This window comes from Pleurodeles waltl, chromosome 10 (genome assembly GCF_031143425.1).
Source record: "Pleurodeles waltl isolate 20211129_DDA chromosome 10, aPleWal1.hap1.20221129, whole genome shotgun sequence".
Classification (NCBI taxonomy): Eukaryota; Metazoa; Chordata; class Amphibia; order Caudata; family Salamandridae; genus Pleurodeles; species Pleurodeles waltl.
The window spans coordinates 863,216,335-863,243,620 of NC_090449.1; the positions used below are offsets into that span (position 1 = coordinate 863,216,335).

At 40.5% G+C, this 27,286-nt stretch overlaps 1 protein-coding gene across 1 annotated transcript in view; it reads right to left on the reverse strand.

The window, feature by feature from the left end:
• NMT2 (N-myristoyltransferase 2) overlaps window positions 1-27,286 on the reverse strand; it is a 260,791-nt gene that overhangs the window by 90,515 nt on the left and 142,990 nt on the right. The window contains exons 3-4 of the mRNA XM_069211591.1: window positions 22,985-23,129; window positions 6,194-6,312 (exon numbers count right to left, since the gene is read on the reverse strand). Coding sequence (XP_069067692.1) covers window positions 6,194-6,312; window positions 22,985-23,129 — 264 coding nt within the window. The remainder of the gene's footprint in view (window positions 1-6,193; window positions 6,313-22,984; window positions 23,130-27,286) is intronic.

Below are 27,286 nucleotides of genomic sequence, written 5' to 3' on the forward strand. Positions count from 1 at the left end.
CATTCTCTGAAGGGGAAATGACTCATGATCGGATACGGTGCAAGCATGGTCATCTACCAGCCCCCTCTCCCCCCACCCCCCAAGATGTAACCATGCTACAATTCTTCTTAGGCATGGCCAGTTATTGCTCAAGGTACATTTGTGACTTAGCTACAGTGAGTGCCTCAAAGAGAGACTTAAAGCAGAATGTCCCATTCCAGTGGTCTCCCAAATTTGATCTCTGTTTCAAAGAAATAAAACGTGATTGAGAATGCAACTGAAATGGCCTACTTTGACCCCAAGTTACATACTGAGATTACAGTAGATGCGAGCCTGGTAGGGCTAGGGGAAATCCTTGTTCAACACAATGGCAGTCCGTATGCCCAGAAACACTTTGTGGCCTATGCCAGTAGAAGCCTGTCTGAATCAGAAACTGCTTACTCTCAGCAGGAGAAGGAGAGTCTGGTCGTAGCATGGGGCTGCCAACATTCTCATATATTTTTATATGGGAAACATTTTACTAACGTCACAAAACACCAGGCATTGCTCATTGTCTTTGGGACGTAAAAGCTAAGATGCCCAGTCGCATCGAGCGTTGGGGGCTGTGACTGCAAGAGTATGACTATGTGATTGTACACAAGCGGGGAAAGACAAAAACCCTGCAGGTTACTTTTCGTGAGTGCCACTACATCCCCACAGTTGACATCCAAAGCAGCTGAAGACTACCTCAACTTCATTGTGAGGTCCAGCACGCCAGTAGCTGTCAATTGAACAGATTATTGCTGCTACCAAAGCAGATAAAGACATGCTCATTTTCAAAAACTTCATTAAAAAGCAGTACTGGAAGAGTAGTGTTCAACCTTTTTTTGACAATGTTGAACAAAAAAACTTTAAAAACATACGGGATGATCTGTCACCTGAGAGGGTATCATATTGAGAGGCTCGGGAATTGTGATACTTGAGAACCTGAGACAGCAAATCTTTGAGCTAGCCCATGTAGGACATTATAACATTGTGGACACCAAAACATCCCAAGAGACCAAGGGTGGTTCCCTCACCTATATGAATGAGAATAGAGCTAAATGTATGGCATCTTTGTAACTGTTTATCCCCCAAGAAAACACAGCATCCACTGACAATGTCTGACCTTCCTGCGCATGCCTGGGAGAGAGTTGTAGTTGATTTTTTTGGGCCTCTAGAAAATGGACATCATCTCCTGGTAGTCACTGATGCATATTTGCCTTTTCCTTTGGTGGAAGACTTGTCATCAACAACCTATGATAAAGTCATCAAGCGGCTCTTTGCAGTGTGCGGAGTCCCCACTATTCTCAAATTTGATAATAGCCCGCCTTTCAATAGCAAAAAATTCAAGAAGTTTCTTGTTCGACTCAATGTCCAACATCAGAAGAGTACACCTCTCTGGCCCCAAGCCAATGGTTTTGTTGAATGATTTATGGGCACCCTCAAGAGGGCAATGCAGTGAGCGTCGATGGAAGTAATCGATCTAAACCAAGACCTGTGCCCAGCCCTTTGTGCCCATTCATCAACTTGACTCCACAACTGGTGAAAGCCCTGCCACCTTGCTAGTTGGGAGAGTCATCGGAATCAAACTACCACAATGGACATTGGACCGATCGGCGAATGACGATAAGGTTCGTTTCACAGATACTTCTCATAAGTGCTAAATGAAAAGATATGCCGATCAGCGCTGGTGCTCCTAGGAAACAGTCTTGAGAAAGGGGACTGGGTACTGATCAAACAGGCACAGAATCGGAATACAGACATGATGTATGCTGTCGACTCTTTGAGGGTTGCGACGTTCAAAGCGCTCATGATGACCGTGAATCGTCCTGGAAAATTTATCATACGGGACTTGTCACACTTTCAACATTTATCTCAATGTTTGTCAGCTCTTGAGATCACAAGAGAGGGTACCCCACCTGAACATCCAGATCACACATCTGAGCCTATATCATTGAATGCATAATGACAGTGCATCTCAATTCCTCATATCCCCCGGTCTAGCAGACCAGTGTGAGTGCCTCAGAGACTCACTGAGGAAACATGATGCAAATGTTGTTCGTACTTTTTATTTAACAAAGGGGGAGATGAAGTGTCTCTGATATCATGTGCACTAGGATCCTCGTGGTACTCGGGGGGAGGGTGGGAGGGGAGAGTCTAGACACAAATTACATAATCTGATGGGAGGCGTTAAGGTGTGGTAATGGAAGTTATGACGCAATGCGGGCAGAGCTCAAAAGCATGCTAAGGAATGAAGACATCTGTTACAGAGCTTTGTGTGTGGCATATTCATTTGCATGCTCCCAGGCTGGGGAAGAGGCTACAGCTCCTGCCATGTGTGCGGGGCCAAAGCCCCTCTATAGCAATGCTTACATTATTGTCTGGCGACAGCTGCTCTGTCAACCCAGATCATAAAGACAACAAGAAGAGCATAAAAGAAATAAGAACGTAGAAGTCTCAAACACGACTCTCAAAACCGGTCTCTCACAAACTTCATATGCCCATATCTCACACAGAAAGAGAACCCAAAACCCCTATAGTCTGATTTAAAAAGCAACCTAAATTAAGCCTGATATTGCTTGCTCCCATCTACTGGGAAAAGCTTTCTGGCACTCTGTTTTGCGCGAAAGGAGAAAGAAGCAAACCTAATGAATTAATTCAACAAATGATTTGCCTGGCTGGTGGACAAACAGAGCTCAGGGCTGATCTGAAGTCAGGATTTGAAGCACTTGAAGAGTATTTCTTTCCTGAATGAGATGCTTGCTATAAGAGAGTGTATAATCATTGGCTGCTGCCCAGGAAACAGTGTAAACACCTTAAAAAGGTACTTGGAAAATTCACACACATAAAGATCGTCTTTGAACTTCAGACAAACTTGGGAGCCAGCTCTTGGAGATCAAGAGCTTAGAACATGCACGCAATATTAGTTAGCAAGCACATCTGTAATAATCCACAATTAAGCTTGCACACTTTAAAATTGGTATTTTTAGTGCTTTATAATTTTATTATTGCGTTTATTGTTTGTGTAATGGTTTAATTAACCGAACACAGTTAAATAAATAAACTGAAACTTCAGACTAAGTTAGATCTGTATGAATGTAACCCAACTGTCAAACACAAATAAGGATTTTTTCTTTTTTTCACCATGCCCAATTGCCTTTTCCCTACTCTCTTTTCCTTCACTTTGCTTGTATCGTACAAATAATTACATTCCTACTTTAGTCCTTCATCGAGCACCTTCACAAGAAGAATGTAATTTCATATATCAATGATTACAAGGAAAAATTAGATCTACCTATCTCTCACCATAAATGTGCCTGTTATGTCTTGATGTTCCAATGACAATGCAATCACCCTTTCATGAGTGGCCTATGGTGTAGTGAATAAAATGCAATTTGGCCCGTTTCTTTCATTATAAGGTCTCTTCCATATATTGTACCCTTATATGACTCTTGTTTCTTCCTCTAACGAGGTTAAATGTTTCTCTGAACAATGTCAGGGAACTACAAACAGTGGAAAATGTATTATAACTAGTATGTTTATCTTTTAAATTATTATTTACAAATCTTTTCTGCCAATGTAGAAAGGTTTTCTATTTAAACACAATTATAAATGCGTCTACTGTAACGCTTGCATTGTTTTCCTTCAACTTCAGTTGTGTGATTTATGTATACTTGCTTTAACACTTGATAAGGATATGCTTTTGCATATTTTCACGGTCAAAAACAAATCTTATAGTTTAATCCTGGTTCTTTCCAGGGTGGCAATACTGCACAGTTTCTAGTGACCCACAACTAAAATAAAACCAATATTCAAGTTAAGTAATGTAAGAGATTGCTTAATGTCTTTAATAATGTGCAGAACTGTAATGAAATCACTTTGGAATAATCCTTATAGGATGTTTACAACGGGAACGTTAATCTGTCCTATTTTGTAGATTAAATTGGAGGGTTATTTGTCATAGTTCATTGAGATTTTGATTCATTTGACCAAATTGAGTGGAATATGCTCCTGTTTAGGCATATGATTGAGGAATAACTTGGTAAATTAACATATCCCTTCTTACAATCAATCAGTGAAGTGCTGAGTTTGCAATCTTTCTTGCAACTCTTGACGATGGCTTATTTTATTATCAACTGGTGTTTCTAAAGTTAATGACCTTGGTCCCAGAGCAGGAAGTTGTAAAGGGTCAGATAATTCCCAATCATATTAAAAGTCCAAAGTAAGACACGTCCTTTTGTCAGTATCTTCCACTGTTTTCATTTCTTTATGAAGGTAGACGTAATAAAGGGATTCCTAATATTGCAGGATTTTTGCAGAGTGGACAATATTTGACTTTGGCAGAAATTCTGGGTTATGCCAATTTTGTAAAACAGCTTGTGGGTTTGAAGTGGAAAGATGTTGGGTTTTATATTTATATAATCTAACGTCATGACCACTGGATGAGAATCTTCCAAAAGATGGTTATGAAGTTACAAGAGAAAATAGGCCTCAATGTCTTTATAGACAGCAGGACCACTACATGTTACAAGTGTCATCTTACAATTTGGAAATTTGGATAGACAGTACAGAACCAATAACCTACAAAGCAGTATTTGAGAGGACATAATGTCTCTCAAATATCCATTATGCAACATAGGGCTTCATGGTTACCATGTTGACTTCATGATTTGAAGATTTATTCAGAAGTTATAAAGGTACCCATTTACAAAATATTCGGTCATGCACTGGACAGGACCTTAGGCATCTCTTCCATATCTGCATTAGGTTGAGATCTTTGCCCCTGGCCAGGCAACAGGAGACCTGCTAACCAAATTGGGACGGTACAGAAATGGGCTATAGTAATGTTGCTGGCAAGCTTGGCCTTGTGCAACATAGTGAACAACTGTTGATTAAGTGAATATGTACGGAGCAAAGTCCCTGAGGAAACAAGGAAGAAGGAATATTATACATAGTTCTGGCCAATGTCGAAAGCAGGGTGCATAATGTTGGCATTTGAAGAATCTGAATAATGGCAAAGATACTGTCCTGAAGAAGGATTAAAACAATGAAAGACCAAATTGTTGTGGAGTTCAGTTTCCACAGATGTATGGCATGATTGAGTATGTGACCCTCACAAGATGAGTGATGACAAGAAAGTTGGTGTGGTTTTAAGTTCATTCTAAAATCTCAGTAGGCAGTGAGCAGAAAGTGTGGGATTGAGTTACCCGACACCCAAGATCCTCAATGGAACAGCATGAAAGATAGCCTGAAGTAAAAAGAAAAATGGGCCCTGCACATGTCAGGCACAGTGTGCATAGGAAGGGAAACAGGAGCCTCACTATTCTTCTACATCAGTCGCTTCTATGTATCATTAAATAATAAACTGAGACCGCCAAGACTTAAGAACTCTACAGACATATAAAAAGAAACCAAGAATACTCTTATTTCATATATGATTCACAAACTGTGTCCTCTCTTAGGGAATGGAAGATATACACAGCAACCTACTTTATTAATTTACACAGAAAACTAGCCAGATCATAATCAGTAGGAAAGAAATCATATGAAAATCATGGCTGCACTACATAATTAATAATGTAGTTACAGACTGCCAAAATGATCAAGAAAATAATTAATTAGTGGAGAATGGGGAGCTTTTTAAGGGTTGCAAGTAGACGTTGTGTAGTAACAATTGGTTCCAAACAACAACTGCAACTACAATACTGACTGTGTATCACACACTCTAGGAAATGGGGTTATTTAAGTGTCCTTTTAGCAACTATAGAACACTGGAAGTAGAACCCTCTGAACTTTGTTTTGTTCATTTTTCCACAAAATGAAAAGGTGCTCAAGCACTTCTATCTGATGCCTGTTGCTCCCGGTGGGGCCTGAAGGAGATTCCTAACAGGTGGTTTGGCTTTGTAATTTTTCAAATATGTGTACAGTTTAAAGTGCGTTCCCAGGAATATGGTTCTGCGGTATCCCTAAACCAAGAAACACGGTTTGTATTCAAGCGATGTAAAATAAGGTCACATTAAGCTACAATGACCTACAATTCAGAATTCAAAATAAATCTCAAGCATTATAATACTCTCAGCCCAAAACTGAGCCAGGTTTGAGTACCTACGTTCATTGCAGACTTTCTAGCTTGACAATTACATATTACAAATATGGAGTTGTTAGTTTTAGGATAACCAAAGGTTCAACTTACCACTTCAGCATTGCTCAGATCCAAAGTATCCCACATAAAACCCTGCGGCAAAGAGTAAGACTCTTGACGGACATTCTCTTTATCTGGTTCAATTGCACCATGAGAAGTTATAACTTCATCTATCATTTAAACAAAGGAAAACAACATTAGCATCAAATTTTAGCAGTATATGTACTAACGTGCTCCTGTGATATATCCAAAACCTTATCATTATCATCACCTAGGGGATTACTACAGCAGATGGCAACTGCTTTAATAGTAACCTAGAATATTATTATAGACTTTAAAATGTTTTTTCAGGGAGCATGTGATATCGTCAATACATTACAGATGGCAAAAAGAGCTGCATCAATCTATTTACAATCAATATACGAGGACATTCAGCTAGAAAAGCAATCACAAAAATTCTCATTTACTTTTATCTTTTCAGCTTACAATTTTCATCTACGGTTGTGCTTGATTTGGAGGTGGAGGGGCATGTTCCATAGCAACAAATTCACCTTGTCAATTTTATCAATTAATCTGTTATGATGAATGCACTTTTTTTTTAATGAGAGGAGCATTTCTTCCCTTGCATACTCCATCTCCTCTTCGCGGACCACTCCTGGTACTTTAGTTTTTTCAAAGAAAAGTTAGTAATTTTTCAGAAGCCCAGATCACAGCAATGGCTCATTAGGAAAACAAAATGTGCGAGCCACTTCACAAACAAACATAAAACTGAAAGCCTGATTACAGAGCAGAGATGAAAGATTATGGAACTGCTTCTATTCCTATAAAGAGTGCATAACAAAATAGCAGTACAGAACTAATGACAAAAGTTTGGAAGTCTAAAGAGAGCTACTGTGCATGCCCAGATGTCAAACTCCCCAACTAGTTATCTTTTAGCAGGGCACATTCTGGGAGGTCAGGTGACCTGGAAGGCGCCAATAGAGGCAGCACTTCACATTCACTTTCATTGCCCAGGAAGCCAGAGCAAGAGACGTGGAACATAGGGTAGGGGGTAAGAGGATCCCTGATGGAGGGGAAGCCAGGTTTCTGCAGAAGAGGACAGCAAGAGTTGTCACGAGACAAGGGGTGGGGAAAGAATACACGAGTCATTCAGTGCAAAGCAGAACAGCAAATAAACTTGATATTTTTACGTCGTTTATTAATGATCCAAGGGCTTTAACATGGTTTCCCTTCCTCTTCATATTAAAAGAAGGAAAAATTATTAGCATGTCCTGCTTCGTTTCTCTGTTTGTGGACAACGGCTCTCTATCCGGTGTTTTGAGGCATTATATTAATGATCGATGATTGTGCTATATCATAACGTAAAAAATTACATAAATATTTTCTGTGGTGCCCTGACTCTAGAGCTTTGTGAAGCAGGCTCGGTTTAAGGTTGATCATGCAGCCACAAGACCTGCTTTAGCGTAATAGGTTACAATATGGCAGCACAATATAGGAGTATGAAATCAGCGCAACATAAAGATAATATGAGGCACCTCTGCTTACCCTTCTTTGTTTAATCAGAATGCAAGCTTAATGTGGTCCTCATCAGCAATTTACTTCTAGACAGGTTAAGGTCACGACAGGTGCCTTTGCCTGGATTAGACATGGTGGTATTACAAGACTTTGCGCAGCTGCGCTACTTGGCTACCAACTAAAAAGGAAAAACAAAACTTCTTTGTGTGGAACCAAAACAGTGTGTGAAGGGTGACTGAATGGAGTATGGAGTAGCAGAGGAAGTGCTCTCAGAAGTGGCTCCACACAACACTCGCCTCAATCAGCTTCGAGTTTATAAGACTTCTCAACCTGAAAGTAAAATTAACTTAGTCACTATTCAAAAGATGATTGAGCAGGGTGTGGAGCCTGCATTCGTGGTAAGAGAAGGACCTCTACCTGCCAAAGTTGCTAAGAATTAAAAGATACTAGAAGAGGTCATGGAAGGGGAACCTGAGGAGGAAGAGGTCAGTAGTTTTTCATGCTGGGACCTGAATAGTCTGAAGTGTCAGGACATGTAAGAGCACATCTGGCATTTCCTGAGACCTCTGTTGGTATGGATAAGGATATTTTCAGTAAAAGAGTAGTCAACCTGAATGTTTGCCCTTACATTACGTCGTATGGAAGGTGCTGGTGCATAAATGAAAGGAAGTGGCGACAAAATCCTTTCTGAGATCTTGGAAAAGATTTCCATAACATAAGTTTGTCAATGAAATGTCTCCAGTAGTCAAAGTGGACTTGTAATTGACTGGTTTACTACAACGGTGGATAATTTGAGACGAGGACTTTCCATCAGATGCTATGGAAAAAATAAGGTGAGAGAGTAGTTACACATGCTTATGAGTCACTGAACTTTGCTAAGACACGAAACACATATTCAAATTACATTAATCAATATCTCCTTAACGACCTTCGGGTTTTAGGCACAGATTTTGTGTTAACACTGTCAATAATGGACCAGCAAGTCAGTATTTTCAGTTAAACACATCCTTTGATTATTTTGGGCAGCAGCTGCAGCACCAGTTTCCCCTACTGCACTTGAGATACATCTTTAAATGCATTGCAGAAGGCAACGATACTGCATCTTCCGTTTTCAAGATGCAAATTATTTGGCCCATATCTACAACAATTAGTCAAATTCTTCCCAGAAAACAGTCTGCTGAATGGCCCCGTCTTCTCATTCTTCTGGGGAAGGAGGTTTAGCTACTAAAGGGTGTTTGTACTGAGGATGCTGGATAAAGGCTCTAAAACAGTCCTTTCGTGGAAAGGGTAGAGCCAGATCGGGAGGAGGGGGCTTGCTACAGACATACCCCTGTTCCAGCCAGCACCTGCAACTTATCCTTCATATCCAGAAGCATTACTATGCCCTAGACCATTCAGAGACACCTGCTGGATGTATCCCAACATTTTTCCATGATTTGGGGACAGAATGGGCCCAACAGATGGGGATAAACATTGGAAACAAAGCTTTTTGAGTGCCATTTTCTTCTCCACCAGAGGAATTCATCTGTCATACTTTACTTCTCGATGCCCAAATCATAAAAGAGCCTTGCTTCAAGGAAATCAAAAACATCTGGGCAAGGTGGCAATTAGAGTACCAGAGACAGAGAGAGGAGGGAGAGGGTGCCACTCTATTCTTTTTCTGGTAGAGAAAGTATTAGGAGAATACAGATCTGTGTTGGATCTGAAGAGGTTGAACATCTATTGTCCTCATTAAAGATTGATAATGCTCTCTTTAGAGAACATTTTGGTGTTTCTAAAACAAGACACTTTTTTTGACATCTGTTGGCTGTTTATCTACATGTCCCAATTCACAGACGTTCTCAAAGATATCTGTGGTTTTGTGCACAAAATCAGCACTACCATTTTCAAGTTCAGCAATTTGGGATTTCATCAGCCCACAAGAGTTTTCACAACACTCAATGGTGGGTAGAATTCAAGCTCAGGAGATACTAGTTTTCCATATTTCGATGATCCACTGATTGCTGCTTCTCTTTTGAAGGGTTCATAACATGCAGCTCATTTGCAAAATCCTATTAGAGCACAGTTTCTTAATAAGCTCAGAGACATCCCGCTTGTTGGCCCATCAACATCTCCAATTCATTGAAGAAATGTTCAGGTCAAATCTGGGACAGATTTGTTTTGAAATCCACAGGTAACAGAAGTTGGGTCTGCATCTGAGTTCTCTTCTAGCGAAATCAGAAGCTCCAGCCCAAAATTGTCTAAAGGTGCAGGGGAATATTCTGTCAACTGGGGAAATTCTGCCTTTGTATCACCCATGCTTATTTCCTTCGGTTCATCATCTTCTGGTGTTTGGGAGCCCAAGTTCTCAAATGTAAGAAACCCGGATCCCGAGTCAGCCAGATAACCTGGAAAAGATTGCCTTTTTTCCCTCCCACCCTAAAGGTGATAGATGCTGCTGGGAGAGGCTGAGGACAACCTTGGAGGACAGAGTAGCTCAAGGCAGATGGGATTCCCTGGAATTGGGAATGACATGCCATTGGAAAGAATTGAAGGTGGTTCATAGAGCTATTTCTACCAGGATCTGAAGGATCAAGTGGTATCACATCATCAGATCCTATTTGAACCACCAAGTGAGAAAGGGGTCCTTGTTCCTATTATCTCTGACCCAGTTGATCTGTCTATGGGCAGAAGCATATCTCCTTGCTCTCAATAAAGTTTAACTTCCAGGGAAGAAGATTGTGCAAATGGACCAGCTGAGGTGCTCTTTCCCATCACTGACTTCTCTTTTCATCCCCTAGTTTTTCAGCAGACTGCACAAAGGTTTGGGACTTCTTGGCAAGACCTCTTCGAGACTTTGGACAATGCCTTCTTCCAGTTTTTTACATGCAAATTCATCTCTTGAAGCATTGTCAGTGACTGAGCTATTCATGGGGTGGTATTGGGGTGGTGTGTATGCCTTCCCTCCAACACGCCTGAATCCAATATTTTTCCAAAGATTTATAAAGATCAGGTGAAAATCCTGTTGGTGGGCCTCTGTTAGCTATGTCGTCCATAGTTTCTGTCAGTTCATCTACTCTAAGATATCTGTTCCTGTCAAAGTTTACATTTGTATGTCTTGGTGTACGAATCTAAAGCTTGGGAGGTCATTGTTACAATATCAGGGTTGTTCAGCTGAAGTAACCGTGTATATTTAGCAATCTAGACATGTAGTGACACTTAAGACATTAGCAAACTTTAGTAACTGGTGTCTTTCTAGGTGTCTGCAAGATACCTCTTAAGCTAGCTAAGGTTTCAAATTTCTTGTCAGATGGGTTTTCTTTAGCAAGCAGTGTCCATTCTCAAAAGCCACAAGCCTTTAGGAATTCTTACATTCATTAGATTGATAGCTTGACATCGCATTTGTTGCAGAGGTTGTTTCTAAGGAGACCAGTGCTACGTTCAACAGTTCCTTATTGGATCTTCCTCATTTTCAAAGGTTTTTACAGCCTATGTTTTTCACTAGTAATGCCTCCGTGTCCAAGTTCTTCATTTTTGCCTAAAATTCCATCTGTTTATTACCCTTCTCCAGCACCAGAGGAAGAGGCTTTACATTTATTGAAAGTGTGTTAGGCATTATCCATTTATGTGAAGAACTGCTTTATTCAGGAAGAAAAAAATCTTTATTTGTGACTTTTGGTGTTGCAGGTCTAGGTCTTTCACTATTAATGGCACCCCTAAGTAGGTGGTTCAGACAGACTATCATTGTGGTTTATGAGAACGAGGGAAAGCAACGTTTGGGTTAAAACCAAGTGACATCCAGCAGTGAGGTAGGTATTAACATCTTGGGCAGCTGGTAAAGTTGCTTCCATGAAGGGCATTTGTTGTGCTGCCAGTTGGTCGACTTTCATGTCTAATTACTACCTACATGTGGGAGGCAGGGTGTCCACAAAACTTAGGGTTCATGTTCTTCATTCAGCTACAGATGCGTTTTGCTACAATTAAGTCACAGGTTGTTGTCAGGGGGCTTTCAAGCTCGGTATGTATATATCTTTTTTTACTTAATATGATGCGTCATGCCACTGACAAGTGACAGAAGGACGAGAGGGTTCTGATGGTAGATTGTTGCTCAGGTTTGTTGTGTATGCAAACTTAATGAACATAAATGTGCTGAGGTCTGCTACTGCAAAGAAAACTGTTGTAGAGAAAGGCCTGGAGAGTCCAGCAAAGAGATACAGTGGTCAGGAGAAGGATTGCAGGAAAGGTACAAGTGAAACTATGTGAGGTGTTGAGTGTCAGCATGGGAGGGCCACTCCTGTGCCGACCCAAGGGCATAGTGGATAGAAGGAAATAACAAGTAGGGTCACCACCCCACTTTTATACAAGGGTCAGCACAAACTACTAAATTTGAACAGGTTAATCTCAGCCCATTAAGTCCTCCCACCCCGCGTACCAGCAGTGAAAAAGTAAATAGCAGCCCTTGTGAGCTCAGAAGAGGATATCCAGAAAGGCATCCGGGAGTCAGCCCAAAGAAGTATGGGGTCAGATTGGTCAGACTGACGTGACTGACGGAATGAGGTCAGTGCCAAGTACATGTCATGCCTAGCTGACTAACTCCTCTGCGTCCCTGGTTAACTGGCAGCCTGTGAGATGAACTCCAAAGACCAGACAGGCCTAACTGTGTGATGGCAAGTAAAGAAGAATAGAAGCACTCCCCATTCAAGTACAAACTGCCTTTCTTCAACTCCACACCACAGCTGATCAGTCCCATCTGCCCCTTTGACAGGTCGTGGTGGAGACCAGTGGAAGGATGAGAGGTTTTTGAAGATATCCGGGCAACAGAGAGGACCCATCATCCTGCTTTGAGCAGGGACTTAGAATTATCACGGTCTCTGGATGGAGGGAAACTTCTAAGCAGTCGATTTTGGTCTGGACATTATGTGTAACACCAGTATGACTCTGACACTCTGAACCCAATGACTCTCTGAGCAACTCATCTTTTTACACACCTGGATCCATCACACAATTCTCCACTCTAAATAGGGAGATGTCCCTGCGAAATATTACATGTTTTCTAGGAATTATTTTATGCCCTGAGACTCCGTAAACTCCCTGTATGTTCCATCTATGGTTAAGGGCATTGTTGCTGGTTTCAACAGGCCATGTCAAATATAATATCCCACTTAATGATCAAAGGGGGAAGTGTCAGGAATGTCTTCCACTTCTCACACTCCCTGAGAAGAGTCAGCTGTCACAAAGATCTGGTGTGATCATACGTATAAAGTGCTTCCAGTAAATCAACCAAGGGTCTGTCGAAGGTGAGCTCATGAAAGGCGAAAGGTAATACTGTAAACTGGAACAAGCCTCTAAGTGAGTGTGGAGAACAGGGTTTTGTGTTGATCAGTGATCTTTAGAAGAACCGGATAATAACCCTTTGTTCATTAAAATCTGCTGTCACAAACTGCTTCACCCAGATGTTCGATAAGCTGATATACAGTTGGCAGTGGGTAGGCATCACATTCAGAGACACTATTAAACTTTCTGAAGCAAGTATATAGAGCCATTTGGTTTTGGTACCAGTTCTGCCAGCGATGATGAACAGGTGTAGGAAGACTCAATAATGTATGCATTCAACATAGTATCCACTTCGTTTCAAACTGCCTTCATTCTTGCTTTTGGTATACAGAACAGGAATAGATTGTCAAAGACGCCTTCCTTGGTGTTAATGTGATTTACTATTCTATATATTTGTCAAGGGGATGTAGACAAAATGGAACCAATGCTTCTGAACAGTTTTTGAAGACATGTGTTCTTGTATCGTACTTCAAATAGTCAAGCAACTCCTGCCATGATCCCTGTGATCAAGGAAACACAGCTTTACTTGTATTGGATCAACTATTGATGACACTTTCAAGACATGGAGGTTCACTGGTCTCTCCCCACATTTTATCTGTTTGATTTAGTATATCTGAGAATAGGCTTCCGGCGCCGATTTCAAAATCTTTAAGGCCACCCTTCCAGTGGGTTAAATAATAGCATACAGTGTATGCCATAGATCCAAAGGTGTATGGTCAGAGGTGGGAAGAAGAACCAGTATCCTTTCACTGGGCTGTTGAGTCTGCCTCTGAGTTCATTGGTTGTACTACTTTCCTTTATGGTATTGTACTTTCTGTAAACTAGCTGTGGCTGCTTCCTGTGTGGAACCTTGATGATCACCGATGGATAGTATGTACTAAATCAGGATCTCCTCTTGTGCATTGCTGAGAATGGTGCAAGTCTGCCACCAAAACAGTAGTTCAAATTGAGTAAACCCAACAGAGGCTCTTGGAGTGTTTTGGAGTTTGAAGAGTGGTAGGCTAACACTATGTAGCAAAGACTGGTATCCAGTCATTGTTTTATTATATCCTTTATCTAGGCCCTCAGTCTCGAGGTGGTACACCAAGATTTTGATGTGATAGACATGGAGTGTTTTGCAAATCAGTTCTATTGGCAGAAATGTAATGTTGGTGCTTTAATCTATGAGAATTACTTGGTGTAAATTTACTCCCACAAATAAAGAAACCAAACGGACATAGGGATGATCTGCTGTTTTCCCTTTGAGGCAAACAGCCTGTGGATAGCAGGTGGTATAGTGAACAATCTCCAGACTATGTCTATAGTCCAGGGGTCTCCAACCTTTTCTATAGCGAGAGCTACTTCTGATCATTGAAAATCAATCCAAGCTACTGCCTGATTTATGGATTAGATAACTGCACAAAAATGACTGAGACACTTAAAACACTTGTGCATTAAAGGCAAAAGATCCATTGGAGAAAGACTGCGTAGCTGTGTGGTACACATGAACCAGTGTCGTCCTTTTACTCTTCTTTGTATATCATCTGTGAAAGGTGTCTCCATGTTTTTGGGGGTCGCTCATTCATGCAGTACATGGGAAGACACTGTTCTTGTAATCCGTGCTAGGACCACAAAAACTTTAATTTTCTGGATTATTGCGCTAAAATCCATTTGTTGATGTCCAGAAACTGGCACTGCTTTAAGATTATGAATAGGCATATGCACATCGTGCTCTACAAGTGAACATACTGCTGCAGCCATTCCCATAAGCATACCCCTGAGGCAAAGATGAAACAAATTAATAAATGAAGAGACTGGTCTAGGAAGTTAAGTATCTTTAAAGAAGGTGGATAAAGAAAGAGAAAAGGGAGAGAAACCAAAGAGAAGGTAGGAAGGAAATAAAAAACTTGAGGGAGAAGGCGAGAAAGAAAGGTGAAATAACGAACAAAGATGATGAAAAGAAGTAAAGGAAGAATAAAAGGAGAAAGGAAGAAAATAGGGACCGAAAAGAGAGAGGAATGGAAGGAGAGAAAGAAATGATGGAAAGTGTGAAAGGAAAGAGAAATTTAGAAAGGAGAGGAAAGGAAGGATAGAAAGAAAGGAATACAGTAATGAAAGAAAACTGAACAAAGGAAACCGAGAATAAAGGTGAGAAGAAAATGATAGCAGGAATGAAAAAAGACAAAATACTAGAAAAGGAGAAAAAAAAAAAAAAGGAAAAAGAAAATAAATAGGAAGGGGAAAAAAAAAAGAACAAAGAGTAGATGTGATAGAAGGAACAAAGGTGAGATGGAAGAAAGGAGAGAACAATAGAAGGAAAAGAAGAAAAAGGCAAAGAAAGATAGAGCCTGTGTGACAGCAAACAAAATGGAAAGAAGAGGGGAAAAACAGAACGAAGGGAAAGAAAAAGGCAAAAGGAAAATTAATGTACAGAAAAGGTCAGAAATAAAAATGAGATGAAGATAGAAATAGAAAAGGAAGAGGGAAGATAAAAAAGGAGATGAAAACGAAAAATAGAGAAAAAGCAAGAAAAAGAATGAAAACAAAAAAGAATGAAGACACAGAAAGAACAAGAAAAAAAGATGAAAGAGAAAGAATATCTTAATACAGTGCAACTCTCCAAATATTTTACTGCCTGTGACTTTAAGGAAATAAATCCCAATAACACTTGTCATCACGGACGCTATAATTTTTCAATGTGATGATTTTTAAACCGTGTTTTCGGGTGGGAGGCATGTATTAGTTGTAGATAAGTTTTCTTATCAGCAACATTTGTTTTTATTTAAGGAGAGAGAAGGCTGCGTATTGTTCTTGCAGTCACCTTTCTTGGCTTCACAGTTGCACTTCATAAAAATGAAGTGACAATCAACAACATACTCCAAGACAGGCCGCGATCAACTGGGAGCTCATAATCGACCTGCTGGAGACCCCTGCTTTAGTCTCTTCCAGATGACTGCAAAGTACCTATTTGATCCACCACTATCCTCTGAAAGGGGATTCGAATAATGGGAAGCGACTGTAAGTGAGCTTTGGCAATGTCACTGTGGTTCATTATCTGACATTCAGGACACTATTTGCAGTAACTGGTGCACTCAGCATATATGGTCGACAAGACAAATAAGAGTGACACTCTGGGTTTTCTCTGCTGTTTCTTGTCCTAGGTCAGGTGTTCCCTGGCAAGCTGTAACACAACTGATCTGAAGATTCGACTGAACAGGAGTGTTTTTGGGTAATCCCTCTTTCATCAGCAGTCATATGATTAATCAGATCTCTCTTGGTAGACATTCACAGAGAATCTCACTGGTTGGGTTCCGTTGTCAAGCTCTTTGTATCCCATAATATAGTGCTACATCCTAGATTTGTCCATATTTAAATGAGAGTGCCAGGTTCTAGCAGCAGCGATCTTATTTACAAGAACCTTTCAGCCTTTTGTCTCCTCTCTTTGTACATGGTTGCAAATGTTGTTACAATCATGTTTGAGATGAGTCTTTCTGTCTGCAAAGGTGGCCTCTCCTCTCAAGTAGTTAGTTTGCCATGCCTTCCACATAAAAAAGTATAATGCCTAGTGTCAAGGGAACCTCTGTTTTAATACAACATGGATGGTCAGGTGATTTTAGGTGTTCCTATGAGAATAAGTAATGGTTGCCCCAGAGCCAACAGGGGTCAGTGGCACAATCCTGGGCGTACGACTGTCTGCAAATGGTCAATAGTTCTTTGTTCATAATACTTACCACTTATTTTAAATGGAGATATCAACTAATGGGTCTATCACCATAGTAGGCCCCTCCTAGACTAACATTAATTGGTTTAGGGTTTCCCATGTTTGGACACATCTTCAAGTATGTCTGATTCCCTGCAATAATTGCACTGATGACTAAAGTGCGGGTTAAGGGGGATGGTACCATGGACCATTATGGTGGAGTTTCTCTTGCCCTGATTGCCCTTAGGGTCCCAGTTCTTCTGGCATTTGTTTCTTTAGGTGAGTCCAAATTCACAATTGCGCCCTGGTATCCTGCTCCCTCCTCTCCCAGTGGAGGCTATCTGGTCATCTGTTGTGAAATACACCCCTACCTCAAGTGCGGGATTTGGATTTTGTTTTACCCAACACTGAACGGAGTCCAGGGCTTCAATGAAGTGTCATACTGCTGCTGGGACTTAATTAGCTTAGTGCTGTTGTTGTCCTTCAGCCAACGTCTTTAAAAGTGTCAATATGTCCAAATGATTCAAGACTCTCCCAATTCTGATTCACTGTTGTGGTTTGCCGGATCAGAAACTTAAACATGTTAGAAGTATGCAGATTTATTTATTCTCACTAAATGGTGTTAGAGTGGGAGGATATTGCTTTGGTGATATGTCTGTTTAGACAAGATTGCAAGTAGAAAAGTCTCACAACCGTCCAGGTTAAATGAAACCCAAAAAGTGGGTTCAGATGAGAAAATCTGAAGAAAAAATAGTAAAGCCAGATTCCAATCAGACTTATCAGTCCAACATGACCTTGATTGATTAAAAGTGTCGAAACCAGGGAAAATTGGTGCCCACTAGAATTGATATAAGCATCAAACGGAACCTTACCTAAAAGCGTCTGTTCAAATGTTGGAAAAGTTCAATGGAGTTTGTAGAGAAAATGGCCATTATAAGCCTATACTGAAATGTTATCAATAACACAGTTAGGGTGGTATACGTCAAGTTAAAGGCACAGGTAAAAAATGTATCACGACATGTACGAAATATAATAGAGAAGTTGCCAGCATATCCAATGATTGTGGTGTTGAAAGGTTTATAATATAGAACTATTATGATAATCCAAGGCACAGTCAGCCATATGTGTTCAACGTTTCATAAATGCGGGTATGCATAACTGTGAGAAAATTATCAAGATAACACAAGAAATCCCCAAAAAGAAGGGAGAGAGCTGTTTAAAGGTCAGTTTCACGTATTAAAACCATTGCCGAATAAAGCCATGCCCGTAATGTGAGTTATAACTACAATAAATAAATTGAAGCCGTCAAAAGAATTATAGCCAGAGGTAACCCTTAAATACAGGGCAAAATATTGTTGTCACCATCAAGATAATAATGGTAAAAATGGGAGAGAACTATATGAAGGTCACTCTCGCGTCTAGGAAGCGAAAAATGTCATGCCCGTAATATAAGTTGTAGCTATAATAAATGAGAAAATGCTGTTGACAGAATTATAACCAGAGGTAACCCTTAGATACAAAGCAGGTTACTGTTGTCACCATCAAGGTGATACCCACAATACCATGAAAACTTCGAAAAGACACCTGCAGACTCACCTCTCATGTCCGTGCCTAAAGTGTCGAGATTGCTGTTGTTAATATGTGAAAAAGCCAAAACATGCAGGTATTGTACACGAGGGGATGCGTGAGAGTAAAACAAAGAGCTGACTTGTCCGGTGAGGAGAGATACTCCAAGGAGAAAGAGGAAGGGTGCCATCTTGGAGCGTCATACATAGTGCCTGATGATATTGTACGTAACTGGTTTGTCTTAAGGAAAAGAGTATACATGTAAATGGATATTACTTACAATTAGTACAGTGGCCTACGTGATTTGAGATCCATGATGTTTAAAAATAAAAGATATAACCTTAGGTAAGAAAACAACGTGGCTTCAGAGCACAATTAATGTAAATTTCAGGAACAAATAAGAAAGCCAAAAACATTGATAAATACAATTAATGAACATTTAAAAAAATGGAGAATACAACAATTATAAAGACAATGTACAGAAATAGAGTGCTATTAGGTATTTTAATGTATAAAATTATTGTCACAATGCACTGTATGTCACAAAGTAAGCAACTATTGAGAATCAAAAGATTTCGGCATAAAATGCTTGTGTTGTGTCACAGTTCTCTCAACAGTACTTATTATGTTCTTAAATGGGACTGTACACTCATAAATATATTGAGTATCACTAACTAAGTATCTAGAACGCCCCAAAAATGAAAGATAGTACCTCTGGTTAAGCAACAATGTATGGTTCCAGGTACATATTTAGAGAAACACATGTAAGCCTTTGTCTACGTTGAGACCCTCCTCTACTGCTCTAAGTTTGACAATCCATTTACTTTCCATACATCTCAGGGTTAGTGTTTTATCCCCTCCTCATGGTAATATACCAACAGCGTCTATGCCATGTACATTGATACCTAAAATTCCTATCTGTCCCTGGATATAGTTGTAATGTGTAGCAAAAGGATAGTCTTTATTGTTGGTACGGATAGCCCTGGTATGTTCTTGAATTATTTCATTTAGAGGCCTTACAGTACTGCCAACATAAATATGTTTACAAACACATAGTAAACAAAATACTACATGCCTGTGTTGCAGTCAATGAATTTTGAAATTCAGTATGTAACCTTAGTGTTGCATTGGAATGTGCTAATCTTGTCCATAACATAGTCACATATTTAACAGTTACCGCTCTTGTAGGAACCACAAGTGGGTTTAGGTAACCATGTTTTTGTACTATCCGGTGGTAGAAAGCTATGACACAGATGGTCATGTAATGTGCAGGCCTCTACTATGTGTAACACTTGGTATGGTTGTAATGCCCTCTTTTAGGTTGTTGTCAGGCAATGGGAAAGACCAGTGTTTATGCAGAATTCTATACATTTGAGGACTTAGGACACTGTAAGGAGTGATGAGAGAAAGTTTCCTATGCCCTCAACATTTCTGTTTATTGGATGCAGTGAGTAGGTTTTCTCATTTTATCTTATTAATTCTATTGCTAGCCCTTGTAATACGGTTAATGGGATAACCCCTTGTTACAAAACGCTTTTCCATCAATTGTAATTCTCTTGAGAAGTCGCTATCCAAACTGCAGTTTCGTCTTATTCAGGTAGGTTCTCCCTAAGGAATGGCTTTAATTTGTGAAAGAGGATGGGAACTTTGAGCATGCAGTATAGAGTTGCAGGCTGTTAGGTTTCCTGTACAGTTTAGAACATATATTGCTATTGATAAATAATGTCATGTAAAGAAAGTCAACCTGTGTGGTGCTGTGTTTACTAGAAAATGTAATATTGTATGTATTCTCATTCAGGTGTTGGATAAATTGATGAAGAGAGTCAAGAGTCACCAGACCACAACAAAAGTACATCGTATATATATCTACCCCAATATAAAATGTGTTGAATTAGTTCTGGTGGACAACTTTGCCATAAGTGTATCGTTTCAAAGAAACCCATATATAGATTGGCAAAGGAAGGGGAAAGTTTTACCCCCATGGCTACATGGGATTTGTTACATAACGTAAATACAGCACTTGAAAGAGCATGCTCCAACATAGTTCATGTTACCAAAACAAAGAAGGCAAGAGTGACAGGAGATAAGCAAAAGATAACCTGACATTTTATCAACCCATACAGTGACTGAAGTCTATAATGAAGGTAATGCAAACAAAACCACCATATTAAACTATAAGAAAAAAATACTAGCAACATAAATAGGCAAAGTGAAATGAGGAGGAACTTGGAGAAGCCGTCATAGTTAGTAAAACTGATAAGCATATAATTCAGCTGTAAAGATTTGTTTGCAAACCCAGTCTTGTATATTTCCCAGATTGACAAATTGAGTGCCATGCTTGTTGGGTAATAGTTGTTCAGTTAGAAACTTTTCAAAGGGTATAAACATTGCAAAGGCAGTAGAGTGTCCTGTACAAATAATCGGTAATTAAGATGTTACCAATACAAACACACTGCTGTTGTTTCTGGGAAAATACACACATAGTACTTTACTTCTTGGCATTCAACACTTTTGGGCTTTAATTGTTTACACACAACTTGCTGAAACAAACAGCCCAACACACAGAACTACCCAGATAATCTGTGATGATGCAAACATAATAATGAAATAACCAGTAAGAGACTCCTTAGAAACACATAATCCAAGACCAAAACCACATCACAATGCAGAAGATTAAAAGTCCCTCTACTAACTGCTAATTGAGACAAGGCTCAAATTCGAAATTCTTTGTACTCTGAACAAAGTATATTTAAATAAAATCCAATTGTAATAATCTAACACACAGCCAGAGCCATGAAGTTAGCTCATTCACACAATCTATTGAGAAACAAGCGTATGGTTCAGAACTTTGGACCTAGTAAAGATAATGGTTCAATGAAGTAGAAACTTCTTACATCCCAGTTTCTGTCCCCTAACCAACCACCCTACCACATAGTAAAGCTAACAAAGGTATATTAATCAAACTGGCATATAACCACAGCCCTAAAATGAGCTCATGCTCACAAGATGAATGGTAAATAATAGACACACAAAGGGATACCTTTATGAGAAAGGCCAAAACTAAGGAACTCCTTTAACCGAACAAGGAGAACAAAACAAATCACTACACTTCAGAACACCATTGTTAAGCAGGCTGTGTATGCCAGCCCCGAATAAGACCCTTCGCCTAACTAAAGGACAAGATCTTTTGTTTCTATGCCTGACAGTTCCACAGTCATTATCGAAGTCAAACAACATTACATTATATAGTGGACATTATCAAGTACACTCCACCTCTTAAGTATCAGACATGCAAGAACAGATGATCTATTGAGAACCAGCCATATGGAACTGAACTTTGGCCCCAGCCAGATGATGGTTCAATTAAGTAGTAATACTTCCAACCCAGCACTCCTCTTCCCTCACCTGCAATCCAACCACATAATAGAGCTAGCACACTTGGCACAGTGGTGATATGAACTGACCAGAAGGCTACGCATGAGCGCTCCAAAACATCTAAAATAAATAATACTACAAAATATTTCAGGCACAAAAAACTTAACTGCCCAAAACATAAATGACTATCTCACGTCCACATTCAGAATCAGCAATGAAATAATCACGCTGAGGTTTCTCTATGTCAAGATAAAAAAATAAGATTCTAAGACGCTTGTAAGTACACTTTTACTTCAGCAGGTTTTGTATTATTACAGCAAATGAATGGGCATCTCGTTTTTTTTGTTTTAACTGTCAGGAATAAAAGACTGAATGAACAAGGATTTTGCATTACTCTACGGAAGTCACATTTACAGTGGCGGCCGGCAGTTTTAGAAGGGGGGGGGGTGGATGGGCAGCACACTCGCACTTTCACACATGCATGCACGTCCATTAACAACACTCATCAACATTCAAACATGCACGCACCAAACATTAATTTTAAAAGATATCTCTCTCTCTCTTCTTTTTATTTTTTCCAGCCTCGGCGGTCCCAGGAGGGTTGGGACTGCTGCCTTCCCTCATTGGCTGGGAGGGAAGGCAGCAGTCCCAACTTCGTCACAGAATGGACCCCCACCCCACTCTGTGACTAGGTGTCACCGATTGACACTCGCCCTGGGTGCTTAAGGGTTAAACCTGAAGCGCCCAGGTCGAAGTCAATGGGTTACTCTTCCCTCGCCACACGGGGAGGTCCTCCAGGCACCTTTGCTGAGCCGAGGAGGTCACGCCCACAGGAGCTGTGACCTCTTCAGCCCAGCAAAGTTCAGCTCAGGCAGCCAGGAGTCTGCGCAAATCGAGCATGTATGCTCCTGGCTCCCTAAACGGAACATGAAGAGTGTGTCAGGCTGACCTTTGTTCAGGCTGACCAGCACTCTTCATGAGGGGCAAAAGGTGGGGGCGCATGGCCCCTCTGCCCTAAGGGACGAGCCGCGCCTGCACATTTATTTATATGATCAATACATATTACGATGCTCCCGGATTCAGTAAAAAGCAATTAAATTAAGGAAGAAATTATATAAAAAAAGGTACATTTAGAACAAAATTAAATAAAGTCACACAGGGAACGTGTCCTTCACAGGACCACAATTTGGCACTATCCACTAACCATCAACCTTGACAAGTTAAAAATACAAGCTAAAGAAAGCTTATTGTTTATAAAGGTGTTCGACTGGCCTCAATGAACCTCCATAGGACATGCCTTCCATTTTAAAAATCCATGTACAAAGTGGGTCATCAGACTGAATTGTCAAGAGTAGCGTATTAGTCACTACTTGACCATCCTTTAATGAACTTACTAAGTTTGGGTACAGGCTGTGTATCCCAAAACTGGTATTTACGTTTGCTTGCCTCGTCAAGATTCTTAGCTGGACCCTGGCACGCAGAAAGCAGCTCCATTGCTCTTTGTATATCTTGCAGTTTTTGTATGGGAATGGCTGGGTTCTGCAGGAAAACAAGAATATGAAAAAAGAACACAGTTACTTCAACACGGAAAAGTGGGCGGGAACAACTTATTTAAATACTGAAATGAAAATAAAATTTTGTGTGAGGAACAAAACTGAACAACAAGCATTTGCAAAGCAAATAGATCAGGCCTTGGCATGCCAGTGCAATGGCTATTTTTTAATTGAAAGCCTATGATGCAAAAACAAAAGACAAGAAATATGCCACCACCTAAACAAGACCCACATATGTTTGCAATAAACAAACTAAATGTATGAATTGATGTTGCTCTTTTACTAGTTAAGTTTTTTTTTTCTTCTTTTTTTTTTTTTTTTTTTTTTACTAAAAAACCTTTCAGTTGCACCATGCATATTATTATTGCTTGATAAGGAGACAATATTAAATCCCAGTCTAACCAAACACACATAACAGGCAGCTACAATGTTACAATGACACTTGAATGTTTTATAACAGCAACTACAACACAAAAAAATAAAATTAGCAATAATCAGTGCACCCAAAATTAATAAACGGGATTCAGAGTTAATATAAAAAAATTATAATAAAGCAAACTTTGATTCAGTGTTGTCACTAAACAGAGAGGAACTTAATTTAGGCCTATGAGAACAATGTGCACAAGCTCTGTGAAGTCACTCAAAGTGAAGAGAGCCAATGTGTAAAGCGGGCTGGCCCATTGCCACATGCTGTACACAGCCCGCTGTGGTAAAGGAAGCAAATTGTAAATGATCATTAGACAGAGCAATAGATGAAGTCTGCTGAGCAGTGCTTAATTTGTAAATAAAAACGTGCCGGAGCCCAAAGCCCTCCTCTTAAACACGCGGCTGCTGCAATTAAATGTGAAAACACAGAATACTTTGGCAGCGTAATCCTGAAGCCATCTCGGGCCTCTTCAATCCATTTAAAGCCACCCTCTGCCACTTCAGCTCACTCTTGCAGCTTTCTGCTTTTCCCCTTTGTGACGCTTTTTCGTTTTTCTCTTCCTCAGTCTTTCCCATATGTGTCTTTTGCTCGCAGTAAACGCTTGAGGCATTGCTGGCCCTCAAAAATAAGTGCTGGTGCTCCGCACGGGAACCAACAAGTAGGAATTAAACAGTGCTGCTTGCCAAACGCCCCTCTATGCCACTCTAGTTGGTACGATTTTTTTTTTTAAACCAATAGTATGGAGAGACAGCTAAAGCCGCTTCAAAGTCCAGACCCAAAAAGTAAACTGTATTTCCAAATGTAAATATTAAACTGTTTTTCCATTTATGATTTAATAAAGTTTCTTATCGTGTCGTAGTGTGTAGTCCGTTTGTGTGCTAGCTCCAAAAAAGCTGTTCGACTAAAAATGTGATTAATTTCACTACTATCTTTATTGCTGGGGGCAATGCCAACTATCGCACAGGAAAGAATGGTGCAAGAAATCTGCTTTAAATTAAATATATATCATTGTATTTTATGTATTCCCCCACCCTCAAGAGTTCAGAGTTTCAGAGACATGAATTATGATGTGTGACCGAAAAAGGTAAACCATGGTCACGAACAACTCTATCAACCCCCGGTCACTTCCTAGGTACTGATGTCACAATAAGCTACGTTTTATGTGGCCACTACGGCCCCAAGGGGGACTGTGGTTGTGAAACCTCCCAGTCCATTGGTATCGACATTTAAAAGCCAGTAAAACGAACTTGTTTTATATAACACTTCATACAGTACTTCTGTTTTAAACATTGGAAATAAGTATTTCTGGTATCCTGTTCAGTGGTACTCAAATTACCAACCTTGAAAGTTTACAAGGCTAAGAAAGTCTGACCACAATTCCGATTAGCAACCTCACGCACACCCACAGACTTCAGCAGCTGGCGTTCATCTAACTGAACCACCCTGCAGCTAACAAATAACTGGCACCAGATGTTAACAGCTAGAGTGATCACCATAAGTCAAATACAGCTGCCAAGCATTAGTGAAAGCAATGCAGAGCAGATACTGCAACAGAATGTACAGCACTGTGATACAATTGACAATGTTTCGCCTTTTCGCTCATGTACTCTCAAAGATTTTTCATAATTTTTAAGCATTTTCAGCTGCTATCTGGCTTTTCAGTAACATCTACTGTCCTAATATATTGTACCAGTTTTAGAGAACTCTTGTTGCCTAGGCCTCAAGATGCTTTCTAGTTGATTAAGTAATTCTTCCATTTGTAGTGTGTGGAGTGGAGAAAGGTGCTGGATGAAGTGTCTTCTACTAGTGTTTTGGCGTGGTGGTTGAGGCCCAAATAGTGTACTCCAGACCTGGTGCAAGAAAATGTAGGAGCATCACACACATGGAGAATTCTATGCTACCTCAGTTTGTCCAATGGGGGAAGGAACTTAATAATATGTACCCCCCATCATGCCCAAGGGAAAGGAGTAGAGTGTGCCTCCGCCACCCCTCTGTTTGCCAGGAATGGCCACAGCCCTTTACCCTACCTTTGCCCAAAAGCAAGAGCGGGGAAAATTCTCCAGTGCAACTTTCTCTTTACCCGAAGGCAAGCGTGAGGAGTGCCTAAAAAGATGTAAATAGCTGGGGGGTGCTAGAGAGCCGCTGCGCAAGAAGGCCGCTCCCGCGGCCTAGGCGCAAAATCCGTAATAATCCTTCCGAAAAGAAGTGTCATGCTTGAAGATCGGTGAATGCTGATTACTGGGGTGACCCCCGGAGGATGCCCAGAGTGGGACAACGTGAAGAGCTGGCATGATCCTGTAGTGTGACTGCAGGGCCTACCTGGCTGGCTGTGACTTCTGGGTGTCTAATAGCCAGGAAGCCGAAAATTGAGGCGAGATGCTGACTGCCTCTCCTGGAGGCGGATCTTGAGGGGAAGAGAGGACTTCCCGACCCAGGCGGTGTTCGAATCGGCTGAGCGCGCATTTAATTTCTTACATGACAACCCTGGTGCATGGATCGGCAAAGGTTTTGCGCGATCATTTCATGGCATTTGCATACTTTGCTCGAATCGGCTGAACGCGAGATTCATTTCTTGCATGTCAACCCTGGTGCACGGATCGGCAAAGGCTTGCACGATCATTTCATGGCATTTACATATCCTGGTTAGAATCAGCTGTGTACGCGATTAATTTCTTGCATGACAAACTTGGTGTTCGGATCGGCAAAGGCTTGCGCGATCGTTTCATGGCATTTGCATACTTTGTTCTAATCGGCTGTGCGTGCGATTCATTTCTTGCATGACAAACCTGGTGTACGGATCGGCACAGGCTTGCGCGATCATTTCATGGCATTTACATATTCTGGTTAGAATCGGCTGTGTGCGCGATTTATTTCTTGCATGACAACCTTGATGTTCGGATCTGCAAAGGCTTGCGCAATCATTTCATGGCATTTACACATCCTGGTTAGAATCGGCAGCATGCGCAATTCATTTCTTGCATGACAAACTTGGTGTTCAGATCGGCAAAAGGTTGCGTGATCATTTCAAGACATTTACATATTCCTGTTGGAATTGGCAGAGTGCACGATTCATTTTCCTCATGTAAAACTTGATTCCCAGATCGGAAACAGTGTGTACAATCAGTTCATGGCCATACAAAAAAAGTCTGAAGTGTAATGTTATTTAACGTGCACACATTTCTTTTCTGTGAAAAGGACAAAACCTAAATGTGACGTCCTAGTGAATATTAAGTTCCTAGCATAATCCCAATTGTCTTCCAGAGATGGTTTTCAGACAGCCTTTAGTCCTCATGTTAAATAAAAGGCAGTGTTTGTTCTGAAGCTATATTCTAGAAGGTTCTTGTATTTCTAGATATCACATGACATGTTCTGAAAAACCTTTAAGAAACATTGCATTCATCATCCTTGATTTTATTCCAGGTATCCAGAGTTCTTTAGGCCTAGTTAAAATCACTCCTTGGAGTATTCACGGTAACACTAAGACAATACTAAGAATCATAATCTAGTGATAGTCAATGTGATTTTATTCTGATGTTGTGTTGTTTAACCTTTTGCTTCCTACAGGTCTCCTTCCCAGCTGTTCCCTACCTAATCCCCTTTTCCCCACTTGGACTCTCTTAGACTCTGTGACATTCTAATCAGAGTATTGGAGTTGTCTTGTGGTGGACATGTTGGGAACGTGCGCAGAACCCGAGGATCTGGTGACTCTGACAAAA